At 47.2% G+C, this 15,633-nt stretch overlaps 2 protein-coding genes across 15 annotated transcripts in view; one reads left to right on the top strand and one right to left on the bottom strand.

Annotated features, from left to right (window-relative positions):
* Nucleotides 1-15,633, bottom strand: part of LOC120898043 — an 84,431-nt gene that overhangs the window by 24,083 nt on the left and 44,715 nt on the right. For 6 of the 13 annotated variants that reach the window (XM_040303366.1, XM_040303365.1, XM_040303368.1 and 3 more), the window contains 2 exons: nucleotides 11,473-11,668; nucleotides 23-443 (listed from right to left, as the gene is read on the bottom strand). In XM_040303366.1, the coding sequence (XP_040159300.1) occupies nucleotides 23-443; nucleotides 11,473-11,577 (526 nt within the window). In that variant the 5' untranslated portion in view covers nucleotides 11,578-11,668. Of the gene's footprint in view, nucleotides 1-22; nucleotides 444-6,559; nucleotides 7,268-11,472; nucleotides 11,669-15,633 lie in introns of those variants that run through there. The other 7 variants (XM_040303373.1, XM_040303375.1, XM_040303376.1 and 4 more) reach the window with 4 other exon arrangements.
* On the top strand, nucleotides 8,037-9,888 carry LOC120898045 (forkhead box protein K2-like). 2 transcript variants are annotated; one of them, XM_040303377.1, is made up of 2 exons: nucleotides 8,037-8,179; nucleotides 8,258-9,888. In XM_040303377.1, exon 2 carries the CDS (start codon nucleotides 8,272-8,274, stop codon nucleotides 9,646-9,648), a length of 1,377 nt encoding a protein of 458 aa, XP_040159311.1. In that variant the 5' UTR covers nucleotides 8,037-8,179; nucleotides 8,258-8,271; the 3' UTR covers nucleotides 9,649-9,888. The 2 variants fall into 2 exon arrangements, with proteins under 2 accessions (XP_040159311.1, XP_040159312.1); XM_040303378.1 differs by having other exon boundaries at nucleotides 8,243-9,888.

The following is a 15,633-nucleotide window of genomic DNA, read 5'->3' as shown; positions in this document are numbered from 1 at the left end:
AACACCCCCTCCGCACACTTACCGCTATTTCCGTTGTTGTCGCTAAATGCCGCATCGACGCCCGGGTTCGAGATGACGGTGGCCTGCACCAGCTCCCTTTCCGCTTTCTCCCTTTCCAGTGTCGCATTATTGCTGTTGTTGTTGTTATTATTATTGTTGTTGTTGTTGTGGTTACTGTGGCTGAACTTCTTGATCTGATTAGTGACCGCTCCCGGGACTGGTTCTGCGCTGGCACCGACACCACCACCACCACCGTCGCCGGTATGTGTGACCGCACCCGGTGGCAATTTGTTGTTTCCGGTTGTGCCGATCGTACCGTTGCTGCCGGTGGTTGCCTGATGCACCTTGTGCTTCTTGAAGCCAAACGACATAGCCGTCCCCTTGGTGTGCAGGCCAGTGTCGGTGGCCGCTTTCTTCGACGCTTTCTTGCTCTCCGATTGGCCCTGTGCAAGAGAGAGAGAGAGAGGGAGAACAAAACGGTAAAAGATTTATGGTAAAATTTTAAAGTGTTTATTTGTTTGGGGAGGGGGATTACAGTGGATTAAAAATTAGTCTACGTGCCTGACAGCTCGGTTGAGTGGAGCTGTCAAATCGCAATGGGTGTTGACGGTTTGTTTACTAACATTGCGACATTGGCGGGAAAGGAGAGCAGCCGTTTCTGTACGGTGGACACATTAATTTTCGTTTTTCAAAAAGGTAGGCAAGATTAAAGCGTAACATAAATCTTTTTTCCACATTTTTTTTTTGCTTCAGCACCACTGAATCAACCTCCCCACAGCTTGGGATCAAAATTGCACGTAAAACGTTTTGGGCTCTCAAAACTTTTTCGCTTTCCCACAGGGGTTTGGGTGGGCACTAGTCGAAGGAGAAGCAAAACATAAAAAAAAATCGACCCATCGTTGTGCGCTGCTTGCATGTTGACCGAAGCTCCACTGTCAAGGCCACACTCCAAGCCATCCATTCCAATGTAAACATTTGCGTACGGCTCGTTACTAACCCCGTTCCATGCGGCGGGCCAGCAAAGGAAGAGGAACTTTCTGCGCTCGTGCCCGCGCGCCTGTGTGTGTGTGTGTGTGTGTGTGTGTGTGTGTGTGTGTGTGTGTGTGTGTGTGTGTTTTCCATTAAAGTCGAACAAACATGAAACAACCTTCAACTTTGAAATGCCTAACCCCCAACCCGTGAGGCAATCAAAAAGCTCTGGTTTCTTTACATTTTGAGGTGGAACGTGCATGCAACACTGCAACGATTTAACCTTTAGCACCATACCAGCTTGTTTGGTAGCTTTTGATTCGCCTCTTAACGCGATAAACCAACAAATTGAATTGTATTTTGCGATCGGAGAAATGAATAGTAACAACATTGGCTGTGGTATTTGTATGCTTTCATTTAGCTAACGAGAACTAGTCAAACCGCCTAACCGGACGCCACTAAACGGTTTGAACGTTTGAACCCCATGCCTAATGGGCATGTTGGGCTTTAACATGCCACCATCAGCCTGTTGTACACATGCCTCCGCCTTAAGCCACGTGGTTATGTACGAAAGCATGACCTACCCCGGTAAAGCGATCCGATTTACTCTGGGGCGGGGCCATTTGTGTGTTTTCCACCCATCTCATGGGCCTTTGGTGTACTGGCAGAAAGGGAGCTTCCGACACACGAGTTTGACCTGCGGGTGTCTTCCAGGCAGACTCGGAAATTGCAGTATTGGTCTTGTTTTTTCTGTTTCCTCTCTCCACCCTCCGGTGTTAATCTCTTTTACATTATCGCGGGCCAAGCTAACGCCACAGCATTAGCCCGCGGGTGCGATAATAGTGTGTACCGGAAAAGGGTGTTTAACCACGACTTTGGTACCATTTTTTGTAACTGTTCTTATTGAACCACAACGCGCACCAATTCCAACCAGTGAAAGGTTGGCCGGTGGTTGTATGCAGCGAATGTGGGACAGCCATGTTTTCAGGTGCCCTGCGAACGAACGATCTGCAAACCGAAGTGCACAGGTGAAGGTGAAACAGTTGGCCGCGTAAATGATGACGGGAGCTATCCCGGAGAAAGAAGACGGAAGTCGCACATTTCTGGCATTATGACCGCGTACAAGTACAAGCAAACGGCGAACGGACGTTGTTTGGAGCGCCGTTTAATGGAAGAGCGAGATGATTTTTGGCACGTTTTTTTTGTGAAAGACTTTCGATGGAGAAAGGTCTAAAGATAGGTAGTCTTGTTAATGGAGCGAACGCCACGCCAACGAGAGGGGAAGCATTTCTTTAGCATTATGAGCGTTTATGTTGGGCTTATTAAGTGGGAAGATTGATGAAGCGCCTTTTCGAGGAAACACACACACAAAAAAGGGAAAATTAACTCTTTCAAAATTGAAACAACATCAGTTCGTCCAACGTAATGAACCAAGAGGATGACCCAAAACAAGAGAAGAAGTGAAATGGCTTTTTTATTCGGATAATCCATTTTACGACCTTTCACTACCGTCAAACCGTTCCCTTTTGAGGGGCTGCAGTGGCGAATACAAACCATTTCTCCTTGCTTTGACATTCAGGGGCATTGATTTCGGTGCCTTTTGGGCGTTTGCCAAACCGGGATTGAGTATTCTAAAGCTCAGTGAATGCCAAAACGCCATGACATGGTGCAGATTTGCGTTGCAATTTAAGCATCTAATCAACGTATTATAGCAGCTATTAAACATCAAATTCTAGTGCTGTACGCAGTTTGGTTCGTTGCACAACATGCGCATCGTTTCATCAACGTTTCAACAAACACAACACCGAAACCCAAGACGAAAGACGACTACCGCACGATAAAGCTTACATAATGTTCCACCCCAAAAGACGCTTTTATTGGAAGGGTGTGTGTGTTTGTTTTTTTTTATTGAACTCACTCGCAAGCCCTTTCTCGGTGGAGACGATTGTGCTGTTTGTGAAAAGTAGATCCGTTTATCTTCATTGCGGGGTTATCCAATTATGTGCCAACTCGGTGCAATAATGCACAATAGGCCGAGCAGCGTGGCATCGTAGCCAACATACCAACCATCTTATGCTCTTATGGGAAATTGAATGGGATGGATGAAATTAACCTGTTATTAACCTTTCATTGCTCCAAACGGTTTAAGCGCTGTTACAGGAGGTTCCATTTCCCCCTTTTTTTGCTGCTGCACCACAAACACCCAGCATCAGGTTAGGAGCAGATCGTGGAATGGTAACAACATGCTTTGCGCCACACTGGCTCATGGCATCCATGGCACAGGGGTACTGCTGTACGTTTAGTGTTTGCTTCAATTATCCTAGCGCCTCAAAGCACTTTGCCATTATCCGTCTCGCTCCGGTTCTCTTTTGACCCTGTAGGGTCTACGATCTGGCACCAAACAACCCCGTTCCTATTTCTTGCTTATGCTGGTGCAATCAAAGAGTGGATCTCGACTCCCCCAGTGTCTGGTAAATCGATTGTTGTTCATGTAGAAAATAATATCCCAGCATTGGCAAACAGCCGTCAACGGGTTCAGGTTTTTTTTGCCAACACTTTGCCCTTTTTTACGTGTTTTAATATTTATCTTTTCCCCTCCGTGATCTAACACAAAACATCGCACACATAGGGATGTACCGCAGCTAGATCGCTCGAAATGGCGAAGCAACACGCGAATCGATTGCGTACCGGTGGTGTACGATGTAGCTTGCGATAGAAGTCGGTAGACGCCGTATAATAGGGGCTTGAGAGAAGAAACTAAGGGGAAAGAAACATCAATTTTATCAGCAAAAATGAAATGAAATCAATAGGGCCGCTTCGGCGCAGCGTCTGGTGCCGTTTAGCTTGCATGCATTGCGTGTGAATTTTTGCATGGTTTCGAATTTTGAAAGTAAATGTTTTTTTTTCTTGAATTGTAGATATCAATCGTATTAATAATATTAAGTTTTTTTTTGTGTGCCACACAATCAAAAGTAAATTAAAAGCAACGTGCACGTGGTCTTAGGGTTCGTCGCCCACAGCTTCCCATCACGCAGCTTTCTGGCGTATGTTGCTGCTGCGGCAAAAGAGTGCACGTGTACCAGAGAGAGAGAAAGGAATAATTTTGGGTAAAATTATATGCTCTGCAGCAAAGTAAATTTTGAGCCAATTGAACCAATTTTCGATTTTGGACCCTTTTTGCCGCACCCCGCCACGTTCGCCGGTTCGGTTCCAATTTTCGGTACCGAAGGGGCTATGCTTGTTTCTTTATTTATTTTTTATTATTGTATGCTGCTAAATCGTGACTTTCTCTGGCCCGGTTTCCCGGAGATTTGGTGCATCGACGTTTGGACCGAGAACCGAGCGAAAGGGGAAGCCGTTTTGTCGAAAATCGAAAGTTAAGATCCACGCCAGCACCGCTGTTGCGCTGTTTTTTGCGAACGCGATTGCGGAGAAGACAACACCACGCGCGACTGAAGGTACTTTATAGCAGCAAAAGCACGCCAACAGCCCAGGGGGCGCCCGGATTGACAAAAGGGAAATAAATTGCAACGACCGGCCCCGGACGGAAAGCGCAACGAACCATGGAATAGTGCCGTGGACGGTTTTCGAGGGACGAAATTTGTCAACCTCGTGTCCCGTGTTCCGTGTGTGGGCTTTGGTGACAGCCGGTGTTTTCGCCGATTTCTGTCCAACTGCGCACGGGGCGTGCTCAAAGCACATTGGATTAGCTATGGACACGCGAGCAATATTTGTGTATAAAAATCTGTCCAAATGTGAAAACGTCCGGAACGAACGAAGCTCTTTCCACTGGCACCTCTTTTCCCTTCTCCACGGTACTTCTTCAAGACTCAAGACCGTGTCTTATTACCGGAGAAATCCAATTATTATGTAAGGTTTATCGCATTTGCCACATTTGACATCATTCGGCTGACAGGGGGGACTAGGTTTTACGCGTTCGGTCGGCGTGGATTAATGTTTGGGTGGCTTGCCGTGTTACGAGGGTAGGCTTTCAGCTTGACCTGAGGGCATTCGCGGGGACAGGACGCTATGTTCTCAGGTTGGTTTCGGGGCTTACCGTTGCGTAGGACGTAGGCGCGACGAATCCAATCTTGTCTTGTAAATGTCAATAGATAGTGTTGATATTCGAAATGTCACGTAATCTGTCAAAGTGTTAGTAATACCGAATCAATACAACCCCCCGTCCATGGTGGTTCCCCTTGCAGTTCAAACAAAGAAAAGCTGCATATTTGATGATACAAACGCAAGTCCCAGACATCACTGCAGACCTATAATTAACGGGGTAGGTAAGCGACGCCGGGGAAGGGTTGCATGTGCGCCCAGGCGTCTGTCTGGCGCGCTGCAGCAGAACATGCGACGACAGCAGAGCACGTTAGACGCTCGCTTCCACACAGGCACAGGTTTTGCACAGGCTTTTCACGCCCGTTTTTTCCTCCGCAATACCAATACCTGGTCGGCAACGAGGCCAATAACCGAGGGCGAAGGCGATGGTTGCAGTGGCTAAACGATGGCAAACATTCCGAGTGCGCTGAAGTTCATGAACTTCAACTGCGGCATCCATGTGAAAGGTGCTGTTAGTCACGGTAAGGCGTATTATTATTAAAGGGAGGAAACGTGTCTTTCTCGATTAATTAAATGTTTGTTTTTTTTTTATGATGAAAGTTGCCGTTTCATGACTGCAAACGTTGGTTCGAGGTGGTAGCAGCCTTCAACGTCATTTGAAGATTCCCTCCTACATTCCACTTCGAATTGGAAGTGGTAGATGCCAAGATTTGACCGCTGATTACATCAAGGCCACTTACTTAAACCACACTAACCTTCGGCATTAACATCTCATTACCATCGTGAGTGGAGAGTACTTATCGTAACCGTTATCGTTTCTTCCGTCATAACTGATTCATGCACCCAGAAGATGCCTAACTTTGACTGCTGACCGTACCTGCACACTCTACCGACAACTGCAGACGTAAACAAATGGAAGGAGCATGCGTATAACAGGCAGCACATGCTACATCGCGCTCTCCCTTTTGGATGTGTTGGGTTGGTGGTAACCTTCGGTGCGCTGCAGTAAGGAAGTTGAAGGCCTTCATCTTACCATGAAACCCATGGGCGATTACGAATAATTACGAATTAATCAAGCCACGGGATTGGAATAAACTTCTTCATGCTTCTTGTGGGAAATGAAACGGCAGTAAAATAGGAATTTGAAGGCAATAATCGTGACGAGATGACGAGCGCGCCCACAGACATGCTGAGAAAAGGGCTCTCCGGCCGTACAGATGATGCTGGGGATGTATAAGACGCCTCTCGACGTGACTCTCACGAGAAAGATAAATTGTAGGCGCCTGTGTCCTGTGGGGAGGGCACAAATGACGTGTCTACTTTTAGAATCGATTTCCGTCCGAGATAGGGTGGCCATTTTTTCTTCTTCTTTCGTATCCTGTGCTCCCCATCTTGACTCTCTCCTACACTGCACCTACCCCAACTACGTCCGGGGAAATTCCCTCCACCAACCTATTGAAGTGTACTCCAGGAAGGATAGGACCCTGGGGGGCGGGGAGAGAAAATAAAATCGATCCATCGGGCTTACCATATCTCTAAACCTTTCGCCCGCTCCGCCTCCCTCCTCTGTGCCGCCCGTTTCACCCAGCTGGTCCGCTTCCGCTTCTGACAGTTCGTCCTCCGGCGTGTGTCTGCACAGTTTTTCTAGCTCCTCAAAGTCGAGCTCATGCTGGCATTCATCCATAGCTGCACAGCGAAGATGCTCTAGGGCCGCCCGGAGTTTGCAGCTGCCGGTGGACACGGTTCACTCATATATTGCACCACCGGGACAGCGTTGTGTCCCCCGAGGTGGTGTGAAATGCAATTAAAAGGGGAAGGTGGGAGGATGTCACAGCGGGCAGCGGGAGTACTTCACGGAAATATGCACTTCGCAGCTTCGGACAAACTTTTGCTACGTATCTGTTTTCTACTTGGCAGCTATTTCTGCTCCCCTCAGCAAGGGTAGACACTTTCCACTGGAATCACGTGAATATTTATCGATTGCAGGCTGGTCCAGACCAGACATCTCCATTCACTGGCGGTGATGGGGGGTTTGCACAAAACGGGGCAGCAATAATGCCTGCCGTCTTCACTAATCACGCAATACACTGTTTCAATGTTAAATAGTGTTAGCAATAGCAAACTCTAGTCTGCCTTATTTCACTGGTAAAATCGCGCGATGAAAACACCTGCACACACGACCGTCAAGAATGAAGCCACTGCAGAAGTATCAATTTTTCCTACGGCTTTCCCTCAACTGGAAGTATGTGCGCCGTCGTGTGTGCTCCCGTGTTGATGGAAGAAAATCGGAGCAAACGCGCGAGAGAATGAGAGCGTGCGAGCGACCGTGTGTGTGTGTGTGGATTTTCTTGGGGTGGAAAATGTTCTGGAAAACTGGAGCTTGCGCGTGTCGCTGCAAGTGTGTGAGTGGCGGAGGTCGGTAAATATTGAGCGGATTTGGACTAAGACTTTCTCCCGGCAGGGAATGTTGTTGTTTGTGCTGACGCTGGTGCTAGACATTTGTGCGTCGATTCTGTTGTCCTGTGGCTGTGTGCGCAGGCGTTGGAAGTGGTTCGGCAAATGGCCGTTGGGCGTGGAAAGGAAAAGTTGAACGCAACGTTTGATGTCCTTTAGCACTGACATCTAGGTGTGAGGCAGTGTGAGCAATCGGCAAGCATGCAGAACAGAATAAAAGTGTAGGAACAGGGACTTTGGGAAATGCTGAATACAAGTCAAGCAAGGCTTACCGAAAGCTTTCGTTGTGGTCTACAAAAATCTCTTGTTCTAATTTCTTGTTTCTTTTTTGCCACATAATTATAGCACACAAGCTCGAAACACTCATATGAAATATTTCAGTGTATTCTAATTCAATAAACATACTCTTTCCATTGTAAAACAACAGCAAAATGAATGGACGGTTTGAATTTTGATTTCCCAACCGTCAAACACTAAATTTGAATTTAAAGCTCCAACTGACGTTTGGAGTCCGATGACACCAATACAATCACAGCCGGCGCTGCTGTCAATCCAACAGCGCACTTTGATCCGTTGCCCCCGTGAAAGCGTTGTGTTCTCTGGAAAACCGTTCTTTTTGCAATTCGCTTGTGTCGTGTTTGTGTCGTCCCTACATGCTGGTATTGTAATTCTTCCATTAGCAGCATTATACAAGGTTTGTACGAAAGCGATAGTTTGCGTGCTTATTTTTGCAATACTATTGTGCATATTACGTTAGTCTCGGTCGTTGCAGCACTGTACCGTACGATGTCTACTACCAACCAGATCTATCCGAACAATGAGCTTCCGGTGCCAGTTCCATACAACAATCAGTATGCTCCATCCTTCCCGTTCGGAATAGTGGCCAATAGTAGCGCAAACGCCTACCAACCTTCCAATACGGTCATCATGTCCCCCATGTATGCGGTCTTCGCGCGTCTAATCTGCGGAGACCAGAATGTGCTTATCATCGGGCACAGGGTGGTCGTTGGACGCGCCCGCCGGAACAATGCCGTGGATTTCCAGGTAGCCAGGGATAAGTTGATTTCGCGGAAACACTTTATTCTGCATTACTCCAATGGCGTATTCGCGTTGGAGGTGTTAAGCAAGAACGGGGTTTACCTGGATAAGCTTTTTCTGCCACAGAGCGACCTGTCGTACATGGTGCCGAAAAGTTGCGTCTTTAAATTTCCGAGCACGAGTACGACCGTGTTTTTCGAGAATCTTGTTGAGAGCGCGGCAAACGATGGTGTTGTAATGGTTATGAACGGGCCTACGGCACCGAGCGCTGAAGCGGTGGATTTGAGCTGTAACATACAGCATACTGAGGATGCCAGCGTCAACGATGTGGTGCCTCAGGATAATGCAATTGGTAGTGAACACGTGGATAATAATCAGACTATCGGCTCCGATATAATGACTCCGATTGATAAGCTTTTGCTTGCTGCTAACGTCAAATCGGAACCACCGGCCGGCAATTCGAAGGAAGTGGATATCCCGGACGTCCCATTGGATTGTACCGGTAGCGGTTCGCCTATCATCTCCGAAGAGCATCAGCTAGAAGCCCCTCCGGATGCGTCCGAGAACGAATCATCAGCCTCTTACGTGCCGACTGAATCGATCGAAATTGTCAAGCCACCGTACAGCTATGCGCAGCTGATCATCCAAGCCATCACAGCCTCACCGCAGCAGCAGTGCACGCTGCCGGAAATCTACGCCTACCTGCGCGCAAACTATCCCTTCTTTCGGCAGCACCGTCAGGATGGGTGGCAGAATTCGATCCGCCACAATTTGAGCCTGAATCGGTACTTCATCAAGGTGCCGCGCATGACCGATGTGGCAGCGAAAGGTTGCTACTGGCGCATCGATCCGACCTGCTACGCAGCGCTCAAGAAGAAACGCTTCCAGAAGCGCTTGCAATGGCGCATTCGGGCCGCAAAGGCGGAGTGCCGTTCGGCACCAGTGTCTCCGTACACTAGCGACGATTCGAACGGTGAGCCGGCGCTGCTGCCCGTATCAGCACCGGCGTCACCGGCGCAAACGAGTGGCACCGCGCAGGACAACGGCTACAAGCAGTATGTACGCACGTGGCGTAATTTTGCTGTAAGAGATAGAGCATCGGTCGGAAAACGCCTTCAGATGTAAATGCAACGGGGAGCAAATCATTTGAGGTTTTGATGGAATCTGATTTCTCTATTTCCCATTTCCCATCAATTGAATTCATTTTCTCTATTTTTTTTCATTTGTCATCAATTATTTCGTTTGTTTCTGGTTGTAGCATCGGTGTGAGTTGCTGCTCATTCAAACGTCGCGTTCCTTCAATAAAACCGATCTGTTTTTGTGTGCGTTCTTGTCAACTCTATGTTGAAGAATAATAATTTAATACGTTGTTTGTTGAAGATTTCAAATTTTTTTAAAATAATAAGACAATTACATTTACTGCGCTGTTGAAGGTTTTTGTTTATTGTAGAGCTCAAAGGACAATTAAAAAATATGCTATTTCCGTGTTCGCAATAGGTTATTTACTGTTACAGATGTTTAATTAATGTTACCTTATTTTTTATGAGTAATCTCCTGTATTTTGAGCTTTGTAAGAGAAGCATTTGTGTAATAAGCAAAGATGCATTTCATCATAGCGCAGAAGATAATGTATGTTAATTGAAAGCGAAATTAAATTAATTACCACAAACACGACAACACGGCCCCTCGAAGAAGCAAACGCATCTCTCGGACGGTGAAATGGACGCTGCCGAATATGTTGCAAAGCCACGGTCACGGAGCTTTTCTCACGCCTCTCTCTCTCTCTGGTGGGCGGTTAATCCGTTAACAGCGTATAATTTTCAATTACGTGCAATCGAAACCGCCAATTTTCAATGAATTTTAATTTCGCTTGTTCGTTCGTCGTCGTTCGTCGCTTTGATTCACAAACGCCCGGAATCGCGCGAACCGCCTTTGGGTTTGGGTATGCCGCGAGGTGTGAAAGAAAAAAGAAAAACAGTGGAAATGTCCGGACGACGGTCACGGTAGCTCAGAAAACCACAGCTAATGCAGCAGCAACCCACCCACTCACACGGCGGTCGGAGGTGGGGGCCGGAGAGTGAAACCGTTGCGAGACGAATTTCAAGCCGCACCCGGCACAAGGCAAGGCTTAAAATTAAGACTTCACACCAGCCGATTCCCGGGCGAGAAGGGATGAAAGCTGAAGCCAACCAACCAAGGTCATCTTCGGAATGTGGCTTTTGTGGTTGCGAATGCTATTTGTGCGGCACACCGCAATGATTTTTATGCAATAATGCCATCCACCTTCGGGTGGGTGGGTGGGCGAAAGTAGCTGGCCACGAAATTAGTAGAGAGACGCAGTGGTAAGATACGGTGGTAGGTGGGGACTTGAATTATGAAACTTAATTCTCTTTCTTCGTTGCAGGTAGCTGATTGAAATTGAATTGAAATGCACGCTTCTTGATGGGCGATGGTTACACACGGTTAGTACACGCCGTCGGCCGGTCAGTCGAATGCCTTATCTAGCAATAGGAAATGTCATGCTTTTGTCCATTACAAACTGCTTCCGGAATAGGACCGCCCGTTGGGAGGGAAGCGGGTGCCTTAACTATGAATAAGTGATGAGCTCGGAATGCCATATGACGGATAGTTGGAACGCAACCGAGGGTTGAAATCGTCTCGTTGCTCAGGTTTTTGTCCAAACCCTGCCAACGGCGCACATGCGACATTGTAACAAAATGCCGAACGCATAATGCGTGCGAATGGTTGCGCTGTGTGAAGCTGCATGCTAATGAGTGACCGAAATGGGAGCGAGCTCGTGAGCTTCCGCCAAAAGCAATTACCGGGCGCGCTTGTTTCCGAGAGCTAATCCGAGGTCCCGGGCTTGAGAATCCGGCGACCCCGCGGGGAAGTGGATGAAGAGCGGGTTAAAGGATAGGAGGATGGTATGGTACCTCCCCGAGGACTTACCACATTGATGTAGAGGATGTCATCTTCGCTGCAGATGGCAAGGTACGGTGCGCTTCCAAATTCGTTCAGTCCGGGAGCTGGCTGCTTCGAGGCACACTTCCCCATAGGGGGCGGGTTGGTCCCGGCCGGGCCAGCTGTTGACGGGGAGGGCGGGGCGGTCGGTGAAACATCCGGCTACGTCCGGACGCGGCGCTCTCTGCGGGAGTAGATAATTAAAAGTGCAGAAAAGCCACTTGTTAGTGTTTGTGAATGGTTCTGCTTCTTTTTCTTCTTCTTGTGGTTGGTTTTGCTTTATCCATTTAATTAACTGTTGTATGGAAAGTAAGGAAACATTGTTATAAAGATGGCGTTGTGTGGGATTTGGCATGGATGGAGATTACTGTTGAGTTGACTGATAAGAAAGGGAGTAAGGACCATGGCAGCTTGTAGCTTAATTATCTAATTTGATAAGTGCGATGTAACAAGAAACAAACGGCAATGTAATTGTTTTTACAGTGAATTAATATTGTAGAGGCATTATCTTATTGCTTTCTCATTATATTTTCTAAGTGTGCCGATGCATGGTCTCCAATTTTTCTGGCTCAAAGTCAAGATTGAGCAGAGGGAGATGGTGCTGTAGAAGAACATTGTATGAAATTAAGCAATCAATTGCGCAAATGATCACTTCAAAACAATCCTTTCCCATGAGCAAACAAATGGATAATTATTAACCCTTGCTCATGCTCGCGATTATCGAGCGTGTTCAGGCACCATTATGAGCATGTCTAAGCATCAAACACTGAACCGTTTCTTTTTGCTTCGTTTAGTGTTTTTATACACATAATCTCTCAACTGCTATGTAAAATTCCCTTCCTTTGCCTAACACAATCATCAACAATGAACCATGTCCGGTTAGGTGCAAAAAGAATGATTCTAAACCCCTTCCATGCCCCTTCCAGCCAACGAGGAATTAACGCTCTCGGTCGTTAGCCGCTTGCCGGCACGAGAAGCACAAAAGTTCGTGACGTGCAGTGGAAGATGGACCCAAAGCTCCCCTTAAGCTCTAGCAAACTGGGCGCGTGTAAATCAGTGCAAAAAAACTGCATCCAATGCACGCTGGGGGTTGGGGTGGTTAACGAGCTGCCACACTCTCTCTGTAGGAAGGCTCGAAGCCGTCGTCGTCGTGCGCTAGCCGGAAACAACCGGACGGTCGCGGAACGGAACGGCACGGATAAGGTAAAGACCCTCGGTAGTATTATTATTAATGTTTTTCCTTTCGGTTTCGTTCTTGTTCGTTCCTTTGCATAAGCTTAAGGAGGGGAGCGGCAGGTCTTGCTTACTTTCTACTAGCGTGTCGTAACTCTTTTGGCCGGGTTTATTAGCGTGGTCACATGGACCGTCCTGTTGTAGGCCTCCCCCCGTAGCGACAGAACCGGAAACAATAACACTTTGGTAGCAATAAAAATATTATGAATGGATGAAATGGTAAAATGAATGTGCATTGCTTTGTATCCCATCATCGTGCCTTTGGGCCGCAGGACGGGTTTTTTTTTGTGGGCCGGGATAGGGTTGTATGGGATGGTTCTTAAGCGGACGATATGACAAATCATGCTCGCCTTTCACCGTTCGGCCGGCTGGTCAGTGTGTGGTCACAGCTCGAAGGGACTGGGAACGAATCGGCTATGGAATAATGGAGGGAATCGATGCGGCAAGAGCCCTCATAATCCCTTATCACAAACCACTAGCCGCAATGTCGGGTTGGTGACAATGATTGCGAACAATGGTTGTGATGGGGCGAACCAAGCAGCAAGAAAAGCAATCTTCAAGCAATAGTTCGATCACAATCAAATGGCATAATCATAAACCGTGGTTTCAGCGCACAAACCACAGTACACAGTAAACAAACGAAACGGCACAAACAACAACAAATAATACCTCGGGTTTTAATAATGCCGGTATTATTATGCAGTTCGAATTTGTTTGTGCAGCGCGGCGGCATCTAAACGGTTGTTTTTGCACCTTTTCCGATGGTTTTGCATCGAACGTCGTGGTACGGCTTTGCGTACAACGCTAGAACTATGCGCCAGTGGGCAGGGCGTGTTGGGGATGAGAGGGGATAGGAGGGGGGTTTGCAATGATGCATAAATAATTCCACATTCCCCCTTCGCCCTTCCCAGTGGGAGAGTTTGCCCGGGGATGTCCTCCAAGGAACCGGGCAGCGGGAATTTACATACAACAGCGAGTGAGACAAACCAACCCAGTGCTTCACCACCGCGAGAGACACCGAGAAGGAAAGGTTAAATGTGGCGCCAGGGAAAGGGGTGGGGGGACCGAAGGGTTATGTGTCCCTCCCTTCTTTAGCGTTGATGCTTTGGGTCGTCTCACAGTACGAAAACACGAGCGTAACTCTGTTGCAAACGCTAGCACATCTGTTCGTTCGCACTCTCGTTCTCTCTCGTGCTTTGGGCTCGCGCGTTGTTTGTTTTCCACGCTTTTCTTTGCAACTGTGTTTTGTGTTTAGTTCGCCTTTGTGCAGAGGGTGAGCGTGGTGCATGCCATTAGGAACGTGTCGCACGATTTACAAGTACGAGCGAAATATTAATAACGATAATAACGGAATTATTCAAATGTTATTTGTTTGGTTTTGTGCCTCGGATTTCGCACCATTTTCCAGTGGTTCTTTTATCCCTTCCTTACCCCTGTACCACGTTTGAAGGACCTAAGCGACCCGAGAGAGTGTCCTGGCGGGACCATTTGAACCATGTACTTGGTGGGGTTAGCCCACCAACCGATTTGATGTAATGATGATGTGTCTGGCTTGTTTGAGTTGCAGTAGCGAGTTGGTAGTGAAATGCTGCATTATGCACCCGTTTGATTGCGACAAAGCTTTCCCAAAAGGGGCTCCAAATAAAAGACGAGAAAAGCTCTTGTTATTGCAAATTAATTTTGGGAAAACAATCGAACTAAACACGGGGAACGCTTGTGGATGCACCGAGGCAGAGTGGGAGCGCACAGTGTCCAAACGTGCTTGTGTGTGCCGTGTAAGCTTTCCAACGTTTAAACGTTGCTCTCATAAAACTGTTCTTTATGTGGTGCTTGTTGTTTTTGCTTCTGGTTTACACCTTCACTCGTGTTCTTTGAGACACGGAGAGAACCACCTAGACGGGATTTTATTTACGTATACGTTCCCCCGAATGGTAAACCGGAGTGGTGTTGCTGGTGTATCGTTTTTATGATAATTTTACAGCTGTTTTCCGTCCGCTCATATTTTGCACCGCGTATTATGTTGTGTGCGCACGGGATGCTGACAAGGGACAAGGATTTTTTGTTTGTTTGTTAGTGCCTAACCGACCGTTAGGTAGACGACCAACGTCGTGGGTGAGCCACTCCAGGGAGCGAGCGGTAACTAAACAAGCTCCTGGGAACGTTGCCAACCGTCGTGTCTCGATCGAACGAATCGGCCTAGACAGACACACAAACACACGACGATCGTACGAGTTTTTAGATGCAGTCATGTGCATGTGGTGGGAAAATTTACACCCACCAGTCGGTGTGTCGCATGTGGTTTGAGGGAAGAAGGAAAGGCAGGGTGAGCCGGTGACCGGTGGCATATGGCACTGGAAGGGTATAATTTAGTTGTGTGCATTTTCGGTGCATTTACCCTGTAGTAAGGGCAGCATAGCGTTCTTTTGGTGTGGTGTGAGCTCTTCAGTGTTGTTATTATCAGTATATTATTGATTGTATGGGTGTTGTGAACTCTCTGCTATCGATAAGTTTCAATATTGCTACCAGCATCATGCTAGCTTTAATATAATAAAGTAGTTCTTACAATTGAACTGAATGTAATCCAGTCTACTTACGGAATATTCTAGGATTTAGCTTATTTTACTGTACAGATAAAGCATTCAATTAAGGATAGCTTTACAGGGTTTTCCAGGAGTTCTCATAGCTGTAGGAAACTTTATTTATTCTTTCTTATTTGAAATGAACTTATTGTAATGGGAATTGAACTCTCTAGTACCCTTGTTGGACAAATGCAATAGGAATTTCCAACGAACTTGTCCAATAAGGTTGCCATAGAGTCGAATTTCCATCGTATGAAGTTCACTTCCAATAGGAAAGAGTCTAGGAAGTGTCGCACAACTATGAGAAACCCTGGAAATCAACCTCAATTACTGATTT

This window comes from Anopheles arabiensis, chromosome 2 (genome assembly GCF_016920715.1).
Source record: "Anopheles arabiensis isolate DONGOLA chromosome 2, AaraD3, whole genome shotgun sequence".
In the NCBI taxonomy this organism is placed as follows: Eukaryota; Metazoa; Arthropoda; class Insecta; order Diptera; family Culicidae; genus Anopheles; species Anopheles arabiensis.
Note: the sequence above shows the minus strand (reverse complement) of the source record. Positions and strands in the feature narration are given on the sequence as shown.